At 48.9% G+C, this 22624-nt stretch overlaps 1 protein-coding gene across 4 annotated transcripts in view; it reads right to left on the bottom strand.

Moving 5' to 3' along the window:
- Als2cr12 (amyotrophic lateral sclerosis 2 (juvenile) chromosome region, candidate 12) overlaps positions 1-21032 on the bottom strand; it is a 56402-nt gene extending 35370 nt beyond the window's left edge. For 3 of the 4 annotated variants that reach the window (XM_013511720.1, XM_013511724.1, XM_013511729.1), the window contains exons 1-6: positions 12697-12782; positions 9507-10267; positions 8477-8525; positions 7346-7479; positions 5492-5585; positions 3956-4017 (exon numbers count right to left, since the gene is read on the bottom strand). In XM_013511720.1, coding sequence (XP_013367174.1) covers positions 3956-4017; positions 5492-5585; positions 7346-7479; positions 8477-8525; positions 9507-9937 — 770 coding nt within the window. In that variant the 5' untranslated portion in view covers positions 9938-10267; positions 12697-12782. Of the gene's footprint in view, positions 1-3955; positions 4018-5491; positions 5586-7345; positions 7480-8476; positions 8526-9506; positions 10268-12696; positions 12783-13198; positions 13378-20650 lie in introns of those variants that run through there. The other variant, XM_005373202.2, reaches the window with a different exon arrangement.
- Positions 21033-22624: the final 1592 nt, after the last annotated feature.

Genomic DNA, 22624 nt, shown 5'->3' with positions numbered 1-22624 from the left:
GTTCACCCTGCCTCGTGCAGAGCCGCGCAGGAAGGGGCTCTAAAGTTCTGAGGTTTTCATGTAAAGGAAGGAGGAGATGCCAAGCTTTATCCAGCTTTTAGGAACCCACAAGGCTCCGGCAGGCTCAGCTTCCGGGTCCCTGACTGACTCAGAAGAAAACACAAATCATGCTCTTAGTAACAAACTCGGGGCCCAGGAGTCAGTTTGTCCTCAGTGGGCGTGTGGTCTCTGTCCAGTCCTTCAGATACGCCCTTCCCGCAGCGTGCAGCCTTGGTAGGTTGTATGTTTCCAGGACTTACCCTACAATTATTCAATATGTTGGTGTCTAATTACTTGTAGAAGTCTCAGTGTTCTTGTGGTTCTGTTGTTGCTTTCATTTCTGAATTGACTTCTCTCTTCTTAGACCATTATGTTTTGTAAATTTTGTATATCAGTACAAAAATCAACTGTGAGTTTTGCTGACTGTACTGTTTTTCTAGTCTCTCTCTTTTTGGAGCATTCTCGTTTTTGTTTTATTTTTACTCTAGGTGTTTGAAAATACGCGAGTTAAGGTTTCAAATTCAAATTTATTTGGCTCTAAAAGCATATGCTTTCTTTCAGTAATCCATGAGATTGACAAACTTCCACCATTCTGGTCCCTAAAGTTGAATTGTAAATAAAACTTTAAAATTTTAAGACATTGTAAAGGTAGTTGCATTGTATTTTTTCTGGATATTTTTGATTTTTTATTTTAAAGAGAATAAAAAATAATTTAAAATTAGAAGCTATACAGAAGTTCACAAAACAAGATGATAGGAATTCAGCAATGGTTGTTATATTGTATGTTGTTCTCTTCAGATTAATTTCTAGTCTCTATTTCATTGTTTCTGCTGTAATCCATGTAGCTTCCCTCCTTCTGCTAATTTTGGACTTTGTTCTTTTTTCTAGCTTTTTAACTCTAATGTCTAAGTCTCAGTCAGGTTATTTTAAATCCTTCTTTGATGTAGACAATGCTATAAATTCTCCTCTTAGCACTGTGTCTGCTGTCTTGTATAACCATTAGTAGGCTGTGTTTCTACTTCATTTGTCTTGACATATTTTTTAATTTCCATTTTAATTTCTTCATTGACGTATTCATTGTTCAGGAGCGTGTTGTTTAATTTTCATGTATTTGTGAATTTTCCAAAATTCTTCCTGTTGTTGATTTCTAATTTTACACTACTGTGGTTGATATAATTATATAACTGATATAATTTCAATCTTCACCCATTTGCCATTTAGTTAAAAAAAAGTGCAGCTTGCTGCCAGTGTTCATGTAATTTTACATAAACACATTCTTTGAGGTGGTGGCAAATCTGATTTTCAATGTGAAAATAAAATATAAAACTATTCTTTTTTTTTGGTGCTGGAACTCAAATTCAGGACCTTGTGCTTGCCAGGATAGAGCTGAAGCTCTATCCCTGGCCCTATAAAACTATTCTTGAAATTATTTCCAAACAGAACTTTTCTTTAATCTTTATGTAACAAACATGTTAATATCACACATACAAATGCTATATTTTCTAGGCTTTGACATTTCCAGTAATTGAGAATTATTGTATTTTACCACTGCTAAAAGCAGAGTGTTATAAATATAGTGCTATCTTTTGTTCCAAAGACCATGGATGTCCTGGAACAATGTAAAAATGAAGACAAAAGTGAGCCATTTCACAGCCAACTTGAGGAGTGAGGTTAGCACTGTAATCTGCAAGTCCTCTCTGTAAACGCTACAGCTGCGAGTGCGGCCAGCAAGCATTCCTGGGGCGGGCGAAGATGGGTCAGTTTGTTAAGGCTGGTGCGGTGCCTGCCGGGGGCCCCCTCTGGAGGGTGCTCCCCGTGCGCTTGGGGGCAGCCTGCGCCCTGCTGCTGTGGGATGGCACGGTTTGTCCATGCCTTTTACATCTGTTTGGTCTAACACTGGCTTAATCCCATGTTCACCTACGAATTTTCTGACCAGATTGTCTATGCATTGTTGAAAGTAAGATATTAAAGGCCCTTATTATTACATTTCAATTCATTGCAACGTTTAGACCTTGTTTAGCTCTACTTGTGATAAAAGCTTTGTGTTTCGATTCTCTTATTTGAGATGAAACTGTGTTACATACCATCGTCACAGTCTGAATGTGTTCTGAATCCTATTCTGTTTTACTTGTACCATTGTGTTTTGTCTACATTTCTTTTTTGTTTTGTTTTGTTTTTTGTTTTTTGTTTTTTGTTTTTTGAGACAGGGTCTTGCTATGTGTTCAGGCTAGCCTTGAACTCACTACGTATCCCTGGCTGGCCTCAAATTCTCAGCAATCTTCCTGCCTCAGCCTCCCAAGTGCTGGGATTACAGGTGTGTGCCATGTGTCTGGCTGTCTACATTTCATGTTATGGATTAGTAGCCCTTCGTTTTGCTTTAAAGAACTCTCTTTAGCAATTTCTTTAAGACATGTCTAATGGTGAGGAATTCCTTCAGCTTTTTTTATCTGAGAAAGTTTTTATTTCTCCCTTTTCTGGAAAACAGCTTTTCTGGGTTAGGCAGTTTTATTCATTATTCCACCCTGCTCTGCTAAGACACCTACTGGTGGCTGTACTGTGCCCCTTTGCACATGATATGTTGTTTCCTCTCTTGTTGCTCTCAGAATTGTCTTGATTTTGAGAGTTCAGTTATCATGGGCCTTCGCGCGCTCCTCTTCGGGTCGACTGAGGCTGCCTGGCAGTAGGTACAGGCTGGAGAGGCTATTTTAAATGTCAAGAAAATTTTAATCCTATATTTCTAACACTAGTACTTTTCTAACACTGTTCAAGGATGAGATGGGGAAGCACAGGCAGTTCTCATAATCAGAGAGCTGCAGAACTTAAGGAACCTCGACACCAGGAGCCAGGGGCAAGATAAGGGAGCTTAGCCAGACAGTGGTGTGTTGCTTACTTTCAGATCCTAGAGAGTTATTGCCTCAAGGACACCCCTGCCTGGTCTCAGACAAAGATTCTCCCCCATGTTATCAGGGGGTAACCTGATTAGTTCCTGTAAGAGTAAATTCTGCCTAGCAATCAGTGACAAAGACATGTGTAGCCACCTGTAGAACGTTATGCTATCTGCCTTTTTGTACTTCCTTCCCCCAGTGGCACAGCGCCTGCCCGGCAGGTGCAAGGTCGTGAGTTCGATTCCTGGTACTGGAGAAAAACAAAAAAACAAAAACAAAAACAAAAACAAAACAATGTACTTCTGAAAACCTACATAAGTGATTGGTAACCTCAAAACGGGGCTGGTGATTGGGAACGGAGTTTCCCACCAGCCCGCTAGTGAAATGAAGCTGCTTCCAAAGTTCCTGGTGTGCTGTTGTCTTCTATTTGGCCTGGTCCTGAATTCTGTAGCAAGGGAAACTTTGTACTTTCCCTTCAAGGACTGTGAGACTGCTCTAAAAACTGAACTAAATACATAAATGGCCACAGAGGACTCCACCAGGAGTGTCCCCTGTCCACCAGCACTTCTGAGGCTGCTCTGGGACCCAGCAGGCTGTGGGGATGCAGACTGAGATTCGCCTCAGCCACACAGACAACACGCTTCCTTCCCATTTCCCCTTGGTTTGTCATGTCCACCACCCCCGCAATCTTCTTCCTAATTTGCCCAAGCCCTGACTTAGCACCCAGGGAAAGTGGTGGTAAGAGAAGGAAAAGGAGGAGAAAAGGCTCAGAAAAACATTTGTTTATCACACAACGCCTTGAGAGCAGAGTGGCTTTTCTCAGGAACCAACAAAAAGAAAGATTCTAACTGAAGTGAAAATAAAGGATGATAGAATACAAAAGCAGGAGTAACCTTTGGTGTGCTCCATTTAGTGGCTCCAGTGAAGCCATCCTGCTCACGAGGACTCTGGTGTCACCGCCTCCGCCCCGCCTCTGTCCCCACGGGGCACCACCCTGCAAGGCCTACTGCGGCACGAGTCGGAGACATTACCTGGTCTTGTTCTCAAAGTTCCGCTTCATTATGTCACAGCGCTGTTCCATCTCATCGCAGAGCTGGAAACAAGGCCGATGGCTGAACCCACGACTGCGGGCCTCGGCCGCCCAGAGCCGCTCATCCGGAGGAGCTTCTTCGTCCGCCCCTCCCCACCCCACCCCATTTGGGTTCTGAGCGCCAGGGTGACGTTACTACTGAGGGAGGGCGAGTCTTGCCTCGCTGTTCGTGATTTTAAACTTAGTCAGTTCATAATGCTGGCACATGGGAGCCATCTCTTTGGTTTTCACAGCTGGCTGGGTGCCCTGTGCCAGACTGCCAACTCTTTGGAGACTGTGAACTTTGGGTTTTTGGGTACAAGGTCCTATTAAGCAGTCTTTTGTTGGATACAGGGCTTGACCTGGAGGAGTCAAAGAGGACTAACGCTCACCTCTGAGGAACTTAGAGCCCAGAGCTAACGGCCCCCGTGGCAGCACGGTTGGGTTAGCAGACAGGACTCGCTCACCTCTGGTGAGCGCTCACTCTAACACAGCAGGTCCCTGGCCAGTGTCTCCAGAGGAACCAACTCCCAAAGCTGGCCACAGCCGGTGTCAGCTAAGACCAAGGGTCCGGGGTTGTCCTCGTCCCTCGCTGACAGCTGGGGAGGTGAGGGGCTCCCGACACCACCAAAGGCTCGGCCCCAGCACAGCAGGCCCTGGCAGCCAGCACGCTTCCGTCCCACAGGTCACACCACAGAGCGGTGCTTCCCTGTGGGGGTGTTTTGAAGACCACAGTCCAGGGTCTCTGTGGAAAGTTTCTAAACATATCTTCCGCAGGGCCCATGCTCCTCAGCCAAAATGCACGTTTTGCCCAAAGATCTGTCTACTGAGCTGAGAGATCTTATGCAAATGATGGGATTTCCTTTCAGTACACACCAACTTTGCAAGGATTTCAGTAAGCAAGATAACGCATCAGGAGTAGGGGAAGATCCAGCCTGCGTTCCAGGCTGGGTCTCTACAGGAGTCAGATATTCCTGGACCACACCAGAGGGCGAGGGGCCACCTGCTCAGTTTCAGCAACACCAGAGAGTGTTTCCCAGCGTGGCTCCAGCCCAGCCGCCAGCTGGACCTGCTTGAGGTGAGGAAGGCGGGGCCTGCTGGAATACACAATCTAAGAGAAACTGTGCAGCAGTTTCCCCTGACACTCAGAAAGCACTGCAGCGAAGGACAGCAGCGGGTTCTGAAGACCGTTGACACCTTACAGTAACAAGCAGCTTTCAAGCTGCACCGGAAGAAAACCCCACACTGGAGAAATGAGCAAGAGCCTGGCAACCGCCCGGGCGGAGGGACCGGCCACCCCCGTGTGGAGAGGACAGTGCCACTGCACACCCCACACACCAGAGATGCCCAGGTGAGAACTGCAGTCGTGAGTGAGGATGGCATCAGAAAACACCCCGCGGTCCTGTCACCTGGACGGCACTGCTCAGGGGAGAAGGACACTGGCCCTTGCCTGGAACACATGGGTCTCACCCTACCAATGAAGAGCAGTGTCACTCACCAATCTCCGGGCAGCCTGGTGGTCTCTGTTCATTTGTTCTATTATTGTGGTCAGTTCCAAGATCTGCTCTTCAAGGTCACAAATGATACTGGCCCTGCAGCGCAAGCAATTCTGTCACCCACAGAGTTTGCCATAGGACGCCAGTCAGGTCCCCGGGACGCCTGAGTGGTGTGGCGGGATCCTGGCTGTGTGCCCCACCATTACAGGGTGGGGTGACAGCACGGAAGGGTGGTCTTGGAGGATGTATTTTGCAGTAGGGTGATGAAAACTCAACCCAGCACTGGCAGGAAGCAAGCAGGGCAGTTTGGCACCCTACCAAGGAGAAGAGATAAAGGACCACGTCGGACCTGTCCTGGAGTTGACCCTGTTCCGCGGCAGTTACAGCGGGAGTGGGAGAAGCGGAGCACTGGGAACAAGAAGGTGGCACAGCACCGAGGGTGGCAGGAAGTGGGCTGCAGACGGGTGCGGAGGGCGTTTCTGAGCAGATAGTGGTTTTCTGCCTCTGGTCTGGGGCTGCCACACGGCTACAGGTGATCAACCTATCAGACTCTGCGGGAGCAGCAAGGGTGGCAGGTGTGTTACATGGTGCAGCTGCGGAGCCACCCCCACGCGAGAGGCCTGGCCAGCAGTGCTCCATGTCTGCCTGGACGCGGGAGCTAGGAGTGAGAAGGTGAGAGCACGGGGGAGGCTGCCAGGGAAAGAAGTCGGATAAGGTCTCAGAACATGGTCTACAGCACAAGCTGCACTCATAGCTTGACAGGGAACAAGCAGGCACGGGCTGTTACCTTCTACTGCATGGCAGCTGGTGACAGCTTTCCTTTTTCTTTCTTCCTTCCTTCTTTCCTTCCTTCCTTCCCTTTTTTTAAAATTTCCTTCCCTTTTTTTTGTGGTACTTGGGATTCAACCTAGGCCTTCATGCTAAGTTATGTCCCCAATATGGTTCCCCCTCTTTAATATTTTATTTCAAGATGTCTTGCTAAGTCACTAAGTTGCCCAGGCTGAGCTTGAACTTGGAATCCTCCTGCCTCATCCTCCCAGAGTGCTGGGATTACAGGTGAGCACCACTACCCTCCTTGACAACTTTGTTATGAGGCCAAGAAGCAGCTGTGTATGATGGCCTGTAGGTACACGACCCCTTCTCTTCGTGAAGAAGGTGCAGGTGAGCAGGCCGAATGTCCCCGGGGAAAGCTCCGAGGCCTGGCCCGGCCCCCAATCTACATCCCTCCCCCGGGGCGACCGCTGCTTGTGGTGTGGTTGTACCCTCGCCGGACACCCACAGATGGGCATGTGATGTGTGTGTGTGTGTGTGTGTGTGTGTGTTTCCTGTTACTGTTGGCCTTTTAGATCTGTTCTAGAAAAACACTTCTATGGTGAACTAAAGCCTGCGGCGGGAGACTGAGAACCGTTCCACAGAGCAGGTCAGGGGTGGATGTGGGAAGGAGAAGACAGGAGCATGGAATTAGGAGGCGGAGCTAAAGGCCTGTGCTCCACAGGGCGGCACGGGCCGGAGTTTTGCACCTGGATCTCCTGGGAGGAGCCTCCGTGCCTCGGGCCTTGGTATGCTCCGGCCCGCAGGACCCAGCTGCACTCAGCCCGCGCACCAAGTGCGGGCGACTTCACCACGGCCCCGCCTGGGCCTCACCGGGGAGCAGCCGCCCCTGAGTCTGCTCTGCACAAGGGCCCGCCCTGCCCCTGGACCAGCTCGCGAGCAGGCTCAGGCAAAGTGAGGTGCAGCTTTGGGAAAGGGCTCGATCAAGGCACCTCCTACGTAGGGGACCCAGGCCCAGTGTGACAGAGGGGCTGGAGGCCGCAGAGGCAGCCGGGAGGAGCTGGGCGCGTTACCAAGGGCGTTACCTGGGAATGTCGACTCTGTCTGCGCCCTCGGGGTAGTACTGCTTTTCTCCACTGAACATCTCATCGCCCAAGGTGACAGAGATTCGCTCTCGATTCCGAACCAGTTGGTAGCCAGGCGACACGTCGATCACCTCCTGGGCACCATGCAGAAGGCAAAGTGAAGCTCAGGCTGGCAGGCTGGGCTCCCTCCAGTCTTCTGCCCGGGCCTGGCTCACCTCTGAGGAAGAGCCATGGGGTGAGACGCCCCGGCCCAGCCCCTTTGTGCCCTCAGCGGTGCGAACCCCACCACCTCCGAGATCCAGCCCCCGCCCACACGCTGCCCTGCTGCCCAGCTCCTCCTCCGCGTCCTCCATGCCAGAGCCAGGAGGCAGCTGGGCGCTGCAGAGACCGCTCAGGCGTCCAACTGCCAGGCCTGAGCCTAAATCTTGGCCCTGCCACTGACCCTTAGTACTTATTCTCTCAGCGTTTCAGCTCCCTCACCAGAAAACGGAGGCAGTAACTTCTGCAAAGGGCTTTGGGGGCTGACCCCAGGGCTGCTCGCTGCGCTGCGTCCCAGCCCTTTTTGCAGCTCCTATCTGGAGACAGGGTCTTGCTGGGTCACTAAGTTTCCCCAGGCTGGGCTCAGACTTGCCATCCTTCTGCCTCAGCCTCCCAGAGTGCTAAGATTACAGGTGCGGGCCACCGTGCCTGGCTGCAGAGGGCTTTTGTGAGGAAAGAACAAAATAACTCGGGGAGCTAACTGGTCTGTTCCCATCCTTCCTCGCAAGGCTTCAACTCAGACTCCTGCAGGGCAGCCGGGCTGGGAAGCTCGTCAGCCTCACCTCCCTCCCAGCCAGGCAGGTCATGGCCACGAGCTCACAGGCATCTCATCCAGGGTTCTGCTGAGCCCTCACTGGCCTCCTTCCCCAGCCTGGCTCTCCCTTTCATGGCCCGGGTCAGACCGGCCTCGCCAGCAGTGCCAGAGGCCCTCTGGAGGGCTCTTGGAGTGCCTGGCAGCCCCTGACTCCAGCTCCCCACAGGTGGGGCTCAGCTAAAGCCCCTGTTTGGTCAGCGGGGTTCTCCTCCCAGGCCCCAGGCCGCTGGGCAGCTGTGGGGCAGGCGTCTTCCTTCTGCCCTGCCTGGCTTACTCACATGAGGTGACTTATGGCTCTCCTCCTGCCTCCCGGGATGGACGCTCTCTCTGCAAGACAAGGGTGTCTCAGGGCAGCGGGGTGCAGCAGGACAGAGGACCAGGACAAGTGACCAGGAGACAAGGAGAGGTGCAGCTGCAAAACGGCGCTTGCAGTAAAACGAGGCTCAGGACACAAACACAGTCCCAAATCCCTAAGGGCCCTAAAGGCAGGACTCCTGGGCTACTCCTTTTCCCATAAGTGGGCCTTTTCCACCTGTGAATAGGTGGAACCTGTCTTGTTTGTTTTTTTGTGGCAGGGTCTCACCACTTAGTCCAAGCTGGCCTCGAACTCACTATGTAGCCCAGGCTGGCCTTGAACTCCTGGCAGTCCTCCTGCCTCAGCCTCCCAAGTGCTGAGATCACAGGCGTGGGCCACCACGCCCTGCATGCGGAATCTTTTGACCTTTTCTTTGTGTGGGCTGAGCCCCTGTCACCTGTTTGTGGGCTGTCACCCTCCTCCTGTAGGGACAAGTGGCACTGTAGGTAGGTAAAAGCCAGGGTGAAGGGCTCACTGAGCTTTATAAAAATTAGTAAAGCAGCTTTGACCACTACAGCCAGACCTCACCAATTACAAGGGCAGATACAGCTAGACTCCGAGGAGTTAGAGAGACAAGGGCAGCTAAACCCAAGCAATTAGAAGACAAAGTCAAAGAACTCAGAAGCAGGAAGTTCCCAGGCAGCTCAACCCATTCACTTAACCCTTTAGCCTAGACACCTGCCCAAAAGACCCCCACCCGTAGTCTGACCCCAGAGGACAGGGAAAGGTCACACGGCCCAAACAAAGCCAAGCCTATGGCGAAAGACAAGCCAGGAAGGCGATCGGATTCCCAGAGCCTATGTGCGGCAGGATCTCAATAAAAAGAGCTGCAGCCCCGAGAGCCTCAGAATTCACTTCTGAATTCTCCCTGCGAGTCATCACTTTCCCCCCTTTCCCATCTTCAGAGAAACTGTCTTCTCAGAGTATTTCAAACGGCTTCTTTAGCTCGTTACCCGTGCCGGGTGTGGGATCGCCGGGAGCTGCATGTTCCAGCAGGGCAGTGGCTTGCTGTCCGCCCGTGTGGCATAGAGTGGCGTGGGGCACAGCCCTCTGGCAGGAAGAGCGCGCCTTCCATCTGCAGTCCAACTCCTCTGCCCACAGACGCACAAGCTCTTCGGATTTCCAGCCCCCCGGTCCCCATAAACACGCCCAGCCCTGGCTGTAACTGTCCCTCTCCTTTCTCTGCAGTCATGCTGCTTCTTTGAGTGTGTACTTTAAGTTCTGCCTGGTCACTCTTCTGCACGGTGGACCCAGGACTCGTCACAGGGGTAGTCAGCGGACCTGCAGACCTGTGGGTGGGGTGAGTCCAGGGTTCCCTTCTCTGCTTCGGGGCCTTCTGGGACACTGGTGACACTCTGTCCAAAGCTGGGGGGCTTCCCTCCATACCACCATCACCTGACCCCTGCTTCAGCTCGGTCACTTGACCTTCTTGGGGAGCCCCGGGCCAGCGGGAACCCGCTCAGACAGACTGAAATCTCAGTGTTGCAGGGCTTCATGCTCTAGGTGCTCTTGGGGGGATCTGGAAGCTGCCCACGCCCCTTGTGCCTCCCTCCCCTCTTCCAGGCCACAAAGGCTTCCTCTTCCCTGCCGTCATCACATCCCCTTTGCTGACTTGCTTTGCTATGGTGGACACACTGTGTCAACGTGAGAAGTGTAGAAGGTTAACTGAGGGACTCAGCAGGGTGCCAGGGTTCTTCTTGTAAACACCGTGAGCCTGTGCAAGAGGAAGACACAGAGATGGTGTGGGTGTAAAAGACTTCCCCAACCCCAGGGTGGGCAGCCTGCATACAATAAAAGGGAGGAAGAGGGGCTTGCTCACCCCTCTTTTGCTCGTGCTGCTTTTGCTGTCTTCTGCCACCTTGAACTGTTTTGGTTTGGTTTTTTTTTGGTACCGGGCATCAAACTCAGAACTTTGCACTTGCCAGGCAGGCACTTGTGCCACTGAGCTATATCCCCGGCTCACCTTGAACTGTTGTCCCTGTGCCCTGTCACCCTGCCTTGGAGCCAGCTGAGTATGGACTGAAACCAACTGTGAGCTAAATAAACCTTTCCTACCTTAATTTTGGGTATCAGGTGTTTTGTCTCAGCAATGAGAGAAGTAACTAAGGCAGAATTTGGTACCAGAGAAGTGGTGTCATTGCTGTAACCGTACCTGACCATGTAGTTCAAGAGCCTGAGTGCTAGGATTACAGGCATGCGCCATCACACCCTGCCTGGTTTGGCTATTGTAGAGGGCTTTTAGCCACACCTATTTTGAGAATCAAGAGCAAAGAGCCCAGCAGGATGATTTAAATGTGAGTTTGGCCAGAAAAGAAGCTCCAGTAAAGCTGTGGACTACAAAGATAATGTTGAGGAGATCTCCATTGCTGGGAAAGAACAGGAGAATAGAAAAGATGGCCTGAGGGCATCACAGGAAGCAGCAAGTCTCCACCCTTTGCAGCCTCAAAACTGCAAAAGTGAAAGATTTTGCTTTGAGGAGAAAGCTGCGGAGCGCTATGTTCCAATGGCTGCAGCAACATAGAAAGTCAGTTGGTCAGAATTGGATTCAGAGTGCCGAGTGATCCAGGCACTCGACCCCTGCAATGAAGACCTGCTGCGGTGCTTGCTGAAGGCAGTACTGGTTCTTAAAGATTGTTAAGCTGTGTTATAATGTTCAAGTTGCGAAATGATAAGAATAAGCATCACCCAAGGTAAACTTACCTTCTATTCTGGTGAGGGAATTAGTGCTTTTCTGTTTGTTATCACCTGTTAGGGGTAATTATAAGCATGTCTTTGTATGTGGAAACTGGTTTAAAGAAATGTGTCTGGTTGCCAAGTTGACAAGGGGTGGATTGTCATGGTTGACACACTGTGTCGACTTGAGAAGGGTAGAGGGTTAACTAAGTGACTCAGCAGGGTTCCAGGGCCCTTACTTTGTGAACATCCTCATCCTGTGCAAGAGGAGGGCACTGAGATGGTGTGGGTGTGAAGGACCCACCCTCAGGTGGAGAGCCTGCTTACAGTACAAGGGAGTACAGGAGGAAACGAGGCTTGCTCTCCCCTCTTTTACTCCAGCTGCTTTCACTGTCTCTGTCTCCGTGGACTGTTGCCCTCTGCTATGTGCCACGCTGCCTTGGAGCCAGCTGAGTATGGACTGAAACCTCCACAAAACCATGAGCTAAGTAAACCTTTCCTTCCTTAATTCTAGGTGTCAGGTATTTTGTCTCAGCAAGGAGAGAAAAGTAAACAAGATACTCCTTCGCTAAAAGAACCTTTGAGATCACACCAGGGTCCCTGGAGAACCCAGGCTGGCCTCTCCTGTCGGCAGCCCTGACGCCATCTGCAACCCTAGCTCCTCTTCAGCGAGGAGCGTGACAGCTGCAGTCCCCAGGAGGTGAGGCTGCTGTCGTCCTGGCACACTAACCGTCTGTCATGTCTGCCTGAGCTCATCTCCAGCACCGCCCCTCCGTGCTGCATTCGTGCTGCTCTTGGTGTCTGTGCCCCTGGAAGGGCGAGGTGCAGTGGGGCCTGTCCTTGTGTCCCCTCGGTCGGGAGGGCCCCAGACATCAGCAGGGCCTGGCTGCCCCCTGCTCTGGGGCTTGCCCCACCCTCTGGGCCTCACATTTTGCTGCACAGCACTTGCAAACCCGGCAGGGCCTTCTCCCTCCTGCCCCGTTAGGGTGTGAGCACCAGCAGATGCTTTCCTGGCTGAGTTCACAGCTGTCTCCTTAGCGCCTGAAATAGTGCCCGACAAGAAGCAGGTCCTCAGTAAGCAATTTCCAAATAAACAAAGACCCATGCAAAGACCTCAAGCTAAATTACACTTCTAAGCTTGTCAAATGTGAGTAAAAGTTGTCATTTGTGATGAAAACTGATTCAGTCTGTAGAAAATATTTGACATTGGAAGGTGACTGGGGGAGATGAGGGGCCACCGTGAAAGCAGGGGTTGGCAGGATTCTGGGCTGCGATGGGGCGCTCGCTTGCAAGGACTGAGAACCACAGGTTGGAGGGCCAGGAGCCTGAGCCTGGGGAGCGCTGGGCTCTAGCAACACGCAGGTGCCTAGCAGCAGATGGGTTAGGTCTGGCAGGGCTGGGACAGTCAAGGGGGACATGGTTTTACCCACAGGCCTCCACCCATTCCCGCCTCTGGACTGAAATACTTACTTAGTGGCAATAGCAGGTTTTGTTGCTGGTGGGGGTTGGAGATAATTGTGTTCTTTTGAAACTGGTAGCAGGGGAGTTAGCCTGGAAGTGAAAAATACGTAACAGAGAAGAGAACACTGGGAACTAGAAAGCAGTTTCCACACTCCCCACCAAGGACATCCCCAAGGGGACCCAAAGTTGGAGTCTATGTTGGACAGATAGGGTCTCAAAGATCCTCCAAGGCCTTGGAGACTTCAGGCCAGGGCCCTGGCACTCATCCCACAGGGAGGGGATGGTGGCCACAGCCACGTTGAACTGGAAGCTGCCCTGTGCTGGGACTCGCTCGCTGAAGCAACAAGGAACTCTGCAGGACCAGCTGGGTCAACATGCAACCCAGGCTGGCCAGGAAGGTGCAGAAAGCTGGGCGCAGCTTGCTTTGGGAGCTCTTGTGAGACAGAGAAGGCCACAAGTGAGGCCCATGGTGCGGCCTCCTACCCTCTGCAGAGCCCGGCCCGCTCCTTACTTGGACCTGCGCCAGGAGGCCTTGCGCGGTGGCTGAGGTGTCTTGATGAGCTTCCTCGGGCCCAGGCCCCAGGGGTCCCAGCAGGTGCAGTAGATGAGAGGGTTGTGGTACATGGCCAGCCCGGCACTGCCTTGGCTCTCACCGGGGCAGGAGAACAACCGCAGAGAGTTGCACTGTCCCTTAGAGTCAAGGCAAACATGTTCAGCGAGCAACGGAAGGGCCAAGGCAAGGCCTAAGGAACAGTGGCAGCTGGTGACATAGACAGCGTAAAACCTCACTCTCAACACCCAGGAACTGCACTTGGAACAGCTTAGAATTTCCATACTGAGCTCCTACTGTGAGCCACTGGGTTTCCCTGAAAATAAGACCTAACCCGAAAATGAGCCCTACCATGACTTTTCAGGGTGGCTGTAATATAAGCCCTACCCCCAAAATAAGCCGCAGTTAAGATCATCAGCCAGATGGACACATTTAATATGTCTATTGCAACATATGATGGACATTGACTTGTAAAATAATAATATTAATATAATTAAATATAAATAAATATTATTGATATTAATTCTTAAAATAAATGATAATATAAACTATAGTTGTTTGTAAATGCCCAAGTGGGGCCTTTGGAGGAGGCAGACGCCTGTGCCAGTGGTGGTGAACCTATTGCCCGCATGCCACAGCAGGCTGTTTGTATCACTGAGAGCGCTAAGAGGTTTCCCCTTACTGGCTATATAAACGGATGAACCTGAGGCTTACTGCTGAATGACCAACTGACGTCAGACACGAGGCACGAATAACATGCACAGTTGATAGCATGATGTGTCTGATATGATTCTTCATAATTGAATAAGTCATGTGTTGTAACAAATGTACTTAACACACTTGTATGAAATAAAGGAACGCTCTTGAATTTTGCTGTCTGCACGTTTTCATCGCTTTCCCGTGGACCGTCACTCTTAACTGTCCTCATTTTAAATTAACACGGGATTTAATGGAAACTCTGTGAAGCCCAGCTGGGAAGAGCGATGCGGGTGAAGAGTTCGTGGGGTAAGATCACTGAGGGCTGTCAGTGCCAATGTGCTACGAGCAGGCCACGTGGACAAGCAGTGCTCATTTAAGGAGTGCTATGGCCGGCCATGAGAGATTGATGGCTCTCGTGTAGGGAGCCGCTGAAGCCGGAAATCGGTCACATGTGTGGGGCAAGACAAGGCTACAGTGCCTCAAGTAGTCAAGCTACCTCAGTCCTGAGAAAAACATCTTGCCTGAGACAACTTCAGTCATTAGTTGCTAAGCAACCCTGTATATGTGATACCAACTTTGTAAACGCCCCTACAGTACTTGTACCATTCTTCTCTAATCAGGAACTAGGGCTCCACCTCACTTCAGCTTTTCTCTCTTGTCCATATTTTATTTTCTTTTTTGTCTTGTTGAGACAGGGTCTCACTATTTAGTTCAGGCTGGTCTTGAGCTCACCTTGCAGCCCAGTCTGGTCTTGAACTCAAAACAATCCTCCTGCCTCAGCCTCCCAGTGCTGGGATTATAGCATTACCACCACACCTGGCCTTCTTGTCATATTTTCTTCATCCACTTGCCGTTCTTCCCCAGGACCATTGAGAACTGTGCAGTTTGCCGCACTACATAATGGAGTCAAAAGAAATTCAGGCTGGAATTTGGAGTTTGGAGAGTTATGACAATATTCCAGAAAAAGATGACATGACTGTTACTTGAATAAACGTAGATTGTCATACATGAAAAAATAAGATGACCTCTGAAAATAAGTCCTATTGTGTCTTGGACCAAACATTAGTGTAAGACCTGGTCTTCTTGTGGAAATTCGGAACTAAGGGTCAGTTGCTGGTGTCTTCATGAAGCTCAGAAGCTCAGATGTTCACAGAGTGGTGAGTTGCAGCGTGGGGGACATGCGGTCTCCAAGCCCTCTCCCTTCCTCCAGGCTGCAAGAGTGCTCCCTGGAGTCCAGAGAAGTTCCCTGCCAGCTCTGCACACCACTTATGGAACATTAGCTCTGCCTGGAAGTGCAGCGCACACGAACGTCCGGCTTCCCGTTCCTGGTCAGCTGCCCAGGCTATAGGAGGAAACTGCCTGGCTCTGTAAAGGCAAACCCCTATTGTGAGGCTTGGCATGAAAGACAGCTATTGGATAAACGGGAAGGCTTGACCACACTTACGTTTGTCCTTTTCCAGAGCTCTGCTAAAATGGGAGTACAGGATTAAGAGAGTGCTAGTTCCACTGTGTCAGGCCTGACCTGAGAAAGACCTTCCCGATAAAACATGCTGCCCTCTGCAAACAACAGGAATCCACTAAAAGAACCACACTGCCCTCAGCAAACAGAGTGGAGGCCATAAAGAAATTTAGGCCCGGCCAAACAATCTTCCAGGTGCCAGGCTGTCCAGCAGTGTCTGCGTACCTGCGCTGACTGTCTTTGGAACTTTGACCCCACACAGTCTATCCAGATTCCTGGAGATTATAAACCCTGTCCCCAAACTCACTGAACTCAATCCAGACCAGTGGCTGGTATCACCGATTTCAGCCTGCCTGCACCTAAGTGGAATTTAACCCTGTCTGCAGTGTCTACACACAAGAAAATGGGAGCAAAGATGCCATGCACACGCTTGGCTCAACAAGGAGCCCTCGCGTGGCACACGGCAGCTCTGTGCTTGTGAAGGGGTGCTGCAGAGTCTGGGCGGTGTCTGGACGGAGGCTGCAGGTGTAGCAAGGAAGAAGCTTTGCTTCTCAGGCCCATCGGGAAGGGTGCCGACCACGAACCTGCGGAGCAGCAGGAAGCGAGAGGCCAAGGCAGGCCAGCTCCTCGCAACTGCCCTCCGCTTCTGGTTGTCCCTGCACACCCACACTGTGTGGTTCTTGAGGGCCAGCCTCCCGCCAGGGCTTCTCCATGCCCCTCACAGAGCCTGATGATGCTGAGGTAGATTAGGGCTGAGACCAACTGGTTAAACACCTGTAAAAGTCTGTCAGTGACGGAGACCCAGGGCACATGCACAGAACACAGAATTCTGCAGTCCCGAAGGGTGCACGGGATCAATCAGAAAAGTGCCGTTTTCGATTCTTCATTTACATCTGGCACAAAACCAAATAAGCCTTCAGTAGGACAGTTTAAATCTGATGCCAGGCCACATGAGTTCCAGCAGGGAGTCCCATCCCAAGAGTCTTATTTTCATGTGGAATGCAATCTCAGAATCCAGACCCAAGAGCCTGCAGCTGTCCTCAGGGCCACTGTGAGTCTGTTCCGCTGCTCTCACTCTGCAGAGCCTGCTTCTTTTCCACCTTCAGTAAACGCAAATCCTCGCTACCTTTTCTGAGAGTCTTGTCCAGTTCTTCGTTCAGAACACCAGGAACCTGGAAGGAATCTCTTCAGGACCCAAAGGCTGGTAGCAATGTGATTGTCCCCACCAGGTGTTTGATGAATATGTACTTGATTAGTAAACTGGGTGGTTGTAACCATAGAAGGGATGATCACAAAACATTAAAAATAAATGTAAAAGTTATCACAGTGAAAGACACCCTCCAAATACTTCCCGTTTCTTTGAAAACACTTGTCACCCTGTTGCCACCTTGTGTGGTTCTAGAAGTCCTCTTTGTGACGGTCTGTACTTGCACTGCTGTGTTCTTGACTTCGAGGAAGAGCCAGAAATCACATGGTGCCAGGCCCAGTGGATGAGGTGGATGAGGACACACTGTAATGCTTTTATCTGACAGACAGCTGTAAACATTTTGAATTGATTTAGGACATAAGGAGAGCCTGAAAAGATACTCACTAAAGTGGACTTCCAGAATCGCTTCAGGAAGAGGCAGGAACAATAGGTAAGTGTGCTTGAAGTGATGGGTGGTATTTTGCGGGGACTAGTGAGAATATATGTCTTTTATTATAATAATTTTTAAAAAGTTTTTATTTAGGCATTCACCATCTTTCTACAATCAAACCTCATAGTACCAGCTCAACAAGGAAGAAAGAGATCCTCAGGAGAAACTGCCAACACACTGTGAATGTCATTCCAACTATTATGTCTCCTACCTAGATGCACCCCAAAGCCTCATGTGCTCATCTGGGGTCTAGAGGGTGTGAATATGGATTAAGCCTGTGTGATAACTAAATTAGTCCACTGACTGGCTTAACAGAGTTCTGGGTGTGGATAATGGGAAATCCCATGTGTTGGTTTGGGGTTATTTTGCAAGGTGAGCAATAATAATATACAGGACATATATTTTATATGATTATTTATAATAGTCACCCAAAGAATCATATACAAGAGAGTGCAGGAAATCTGTCCACATACTGTAGACCAAGAATCCAGGTGAGGGCCTGGATCCTATGATAATGTCCCGCATGAGTCCAGCTGAAGACCTAGAGCTCATAACAGTGCCTCCCACGAATCCAACTGGAGGCCCAGAGCCTAACAATATCTCATGCAGGCCTGTTTCATGGATCTGCACTGGGAAGGCCCAAAGGTCAGTGGTAGAATCTAGAAAGTCTGGGCCAGCAGGATGAAGGATCTGTGCTAGCAGGCTGAGGGATCTACACTGGAGCCAGGAAGCGATGCTCAGAGTAAGAACCAGAGCTCCCCCAAAAGGTACCACAGCCATCCTCAGCAACAGTGAGGTCCCAGGCTCCTCTGATGATCAGGACAACTGAGTTTCCATCAGGAAAGCCAACATAACAAGCTTCTCCAGGAGACGGGCAGTGCACCCTCTTCCCTCTGGAGCCAGGAAGCAATGCTCAAAGTGAGGACCAGAGCTCCCCCAAAGTGAACTGAAGCCATTCTCAGTGCCAGCAAGGTCCCAAGCTCCTTGGAGGATGAAAGCAGCCGAGTTCATCAAGAAAGCCAGCATGACAAGCTCCTCCAACAGCACCAACAGCTCCTTACAGCTTCTCTCCACTTCCAACAGCCTCCCTTCCTCTTCTAAAGTTCTGCGTGTTGTGCTGCTCGCAGCAGTCCCCAGGGGGGCCTCCCACACCCAGCACCATGCTCGCAGCAGTCCTCAGGGGGGCCTCCCACACCCAGCACCATGCTTACTCAGTCCAGCTGGGGGTTACAAGTTGACCGCCAATTGTCAATCCACCACATCCCACCATGGGTGTGGGTGGCACCAACCAAAAGGATTGTAGACTGGATAGGATAACAGGGAAAGAGAACTTGCTATGCTGCCTCTTGCCTGCCCTGTCATGGACTGTTTCTCTTCTGCCATGGCCCTCTACCATGGTGCCCTCTTGGCATCTGCTGATGATGGGCTGAAGCCCCTATAAACTGGGAACTAAAATAAATCTTTACTCCTTTACTTTGTGAGTTTTGGGTATTTTGTTCCAGTAATGAGAAAAATAACTAAGACAACAGTAATTATAGATAATAGTATTCGAGTTCAAGGTCCTGAATGCGTAAGTAAACTCCATGTGTGATATAATCACTCAGTGGAGTTTTCCATAGATTCAAAAAGATCATTTAAAACCTGTGGAAGGTTGGGGGTGTGGCTAACTGGAAAGGAAAAAAAAAAGAAGCTCCTATGAACAAAACAACCCAATAAAACCCAATGCAGTCTGTGGAAATATGAAGTACTTATGAACAGAAGGTAAAGCAGTATCATGGTATGCAGACAGCGACAGTTGTGTAAAGTTATGTATTATGTGGGCAAGGGTTAGAAGACAGTATATCACAAAATAAAAATTGGCCCAGAATGTCAGCATTATGAGTTTTCTCTACAAAACATTCCGTACCAACATTTTTTGAGGGCTTTGAAATCAAATGGGCCTGCCTTTGTACAGAAGTTCCTCAGTTTATGCACAGGCTGAAAACAGCTTGCTACTCTTGAGTCTCAGTTTCCTTATGTCCAAAAGAAGGACACTGTGGCCCACGATGGCTGTGCACGTTAAACAAAGCATGTCGGGAAGCTCTTGAGACGCCACCTTGCACACAGTAGGTCCTGAAAGGTCCGGGTTAAGAATGGCACTGTCTGTGAAATTCTGTATACAGAAACCTTTATTTCTACATCTTGAGATCTACTGTGTATTGGTTTATTTGTGTATTACATTTTTTAGAAGGCTTATTGGGAAGAAAATCAACAGAAAAGCCTAAGAAAGTAACAAACACCCAAATACTAACACTGAGAGATGGTCACTGAAGGTGGTTTGGTTAATGCTTTCTAGAATTCACCACTCTAATGAAACATATTAATATAGTTTCCATAAGTGGGGAACAACCTTTTTATTACATGAGCTCCTTTTATGTCAGTGACTACATTTCTATAATTTTTCAACTTAACTTTTTACAATGGAGAAATTATTTAAGTGTACCAAAATAGAAAAAAAGAGTACAATGAACTCACTCAGCCCACAGTTTTAAAAATTAGCAACACATGGATACTCTCATTCATCATACCCACTCTCCTTTTCCAACATTGGATTATTATAAATCAAATTTAAAGAGAATCTTTAAAACCAGACTGAGATTTGTTACCATGCCTGGGAATTTCTATTCTATGAATGTACTCATATATTTTATAGTACTAAAGATTAAAGCCTTCACATTGAGCTACATACCCATCTCTTATTTGAGACAGGCACTTGGTAATTTGCTAAGTTGTCCTGGCTGGGCTTAAACTTTTGATTCTCCTGCCTCAGCTTTCTAGAGTGTTGGGTTTATTGGTGTGTACCACCACACCTAGCTTCATTTATATTTTTGACCAGTTTTCTGTTGATGAACGTTTGGTGGTTTCTTTTTTCTCATTATAAACAATGTTTTGATGTTGTTAGTTTGCTGTTACAAAGTTCTCTTTCTTCAAATACCCATAGAAGTGATATTTTAAAAATTTAACACCCAGAAATACAAAGCTGTTGAACAACCGGGATGGGTATGAATTACAGGGTGTTGGCAAGTACTGGGGGACTGCACTCCCCCACCCCATATTAGATACTGAATATGAGCTCTTGGGACACTCAAGGTGACAAGAAGGATGTTTGCGGTTCTTGGACAATGGCCATTTGCTGTCAGCAACTGTGCATACCAGCTAAACATGAGCCCTCCATGTTTAGGCGCCTGCCAAGAGGAAACCGGTTAACAGTCTTTTTAGGCATCATTCCAGAAATGTTCTGTGTATTTATTTTTGTGGGGGCATATTTAATTTTTTTGCATAATTTGCACACTATGCTGCACCTTGCTCTTTATATATTACAAGATACCTAATAGATACTCCATATCAGCACAGGTTGATCTGAACTCCTGCTGGTTTGATGTAATACTATATAGTTGCGAGGATATAGGTATGTGTGTGCTTGTTTAAGGATTCTTTCTCTCTCTTCTTTCCCTTTTCTGCGTTTCTCTCTGATGATTTGTCTGAAGACTAGAGGGCTGGATGTACCAGTTGGTGACACACTAGTTGGTATAAACAACTAGAAAAAATTAAATAAAACATCTTTTCAAAATAACTTACCTTGGATTGCTCAAAGGTTTATTTTTCTTATGTGGTTCCTTCCCAAATCAAGTATCTTAAAGAAACCAAAATGTTATAGAGAAACTGAATTCATTTTAAGTCAAATTCAGAGGTTCCAAAATTCAGAACTTCAGTGGTTGTTCCAAGTGGCCGAGATACCAAAGCAGAAATCCACAGTATGAGTAGTCAGAGACAGACTTCCACGGAATCTAATCTGAGGCTTCCACAAAGGTTGCACTGTCACGAACAGTAACTTCTGAAGACAATCCAGTCAGTCTCACAAGAGGAGAAACACCCTTCCACTCAGCAACGGGCCTGACTTGCAAGGTTCCTCCTTGGGGAGTAGCAGTGAAGGTTTGTTTCTTTTATCACTATGGAAACAGAATGGTAGCACCTCATTAGATCAAGGGCCTCTGTTCCTATAGAAGGTTGGAGAAGCAGCCAGTTAAGTTCTCCAAGACACAAATCAAGTTACCATCCTCAACAGCAGGGAATTCACAGTGGGTTTCAGCTGTGAGACAGAATAAGTCTAAGGTCTATTTTCAGGACAAATAAAATTAAATGGCACTTCTAGGCTTGATTGGCCCATGGCCACAGTTGCTAGGCAGAAGCTGTGAGGAGCTCTGAAACTGGCACTTTCTTCTGGACTCTAAGCTTTGTAATCTGTAAAGTACATTCTCCCAGGGTGGGGGCTTTTTCAGTTACTAATAATTTTAAAACTTTTTTTTCTGACTAGAATTGCTATTTTCTCACCATAGGAATGTTACTTGCTTTTTTACTTTGTTATTACTGCAACTCATTATGATTCATTTTATTTTATTTTTGTCTTTTTGATGTCTTTTTTTTTTTTTTTTTTTTTGCCTTTTTTGAGATAGGGTTTCACTATGCAGCTCAGGCTGGTCTTGAGCTCACTTTGTAGCCCAGGCTGGCTGCAAACTCCCAACGATCCTCCTGCCTCAGCCTCCCCTGAGTGCTGAGATTACAGGGGTGTGCCACCACGCCCAGCTCATTATGATTCATTTTAAAAGTTTCATGAAATAATAATACCTCCGTTGTTTATATTGTTTGTTTTTCTAAATGAATTCTAATCCACTAGATTGATTTCCTGACTCACTCGTGGGTTGCAACCCAGTTTACAAACCTTGTTATAAATTCATCCCTACATTCGACTGCACCTTCCTTGGCTCCTGCTTGCCAAGTGCTGTGGGGAGGTTTAGGGAGGCAGCTCAGTTCTTGTGTTCAACAGAGTCTGACAGGCGGCAAACAGACATTGTGTTCAAGGAAAGCACAATGAATCTTACCTTGAGTCTCACCTGTTTACAGTGAGGAATGTACCTCTACAAGGCAAGCAATTGTTTTAATAGGGGTCTGACCGGATCTGCATATTAGGAACATCACTCTGACTGGAGGGCAGAGAAACGGTTGGAGGGGCCCTGACAAGGCGCAGGAGAGCCAGGTCGGTGCCTGTGGCAGAGTCCAGATGAGCTCTCAGTGGCCCCAGCTGAGGAGCAGTAGGAGGGTGGATAGAAGACACAGCAGGACTGGTGGCCGGGTATCAGGGTGAAGGAAACAGTGGCATTTCTAGGTCTCTAGCTCTAGTGGCTATGGCAGTGGAGGTGCCACTTACTGAGACAGGAAAGTCTGGGGGACAAACAAGCGTAGGGGGAAGATCACAAGCTCAGTTTTTGACAAGTGTAGGTATCAGGGAAGGACCAAAGTAACGATGTCTCCTGGAGTTCAAGGGAAGAGCCTGGGCTAGAAACCCAGTTACTACTGGAAACGGGTGAGGTCACGAAGGGAGGGGGTTGTGTCAGAGGAGCATCTAGAACCAAGCCGAGACCCAGGAGCACCAGTATTTGTACTTGTTGAAACGTGGGCCATGGGTTAAAGCACTTACAGCTGTGACCTGATCATTACTGGCTTAAATCAATGAGGTTGATGAGCTTCATGAAGTACAGAGTCTGGAGGCAACGT

Source organism: Chinchilla lanigera, unplaced genomic scaffold (assembly GCF_000276665.1).
Source record: "Chinchilla lanigera isolate Chin_1 unplaced genomic scaffold, ChiLan1.0 scaffold00002, whole genome shotgun sequence".
In the NCBI taxonomy this organism is placed as follows: Eukaryota; Metazoa; Chordata; class Mammalia; order Rodentia; family Chinchillidae; genus Chinchilla; species Chinchilla lanigera.
This window is presented reverse-complemented; position numbering and strand designations above follow the sequence as displayed.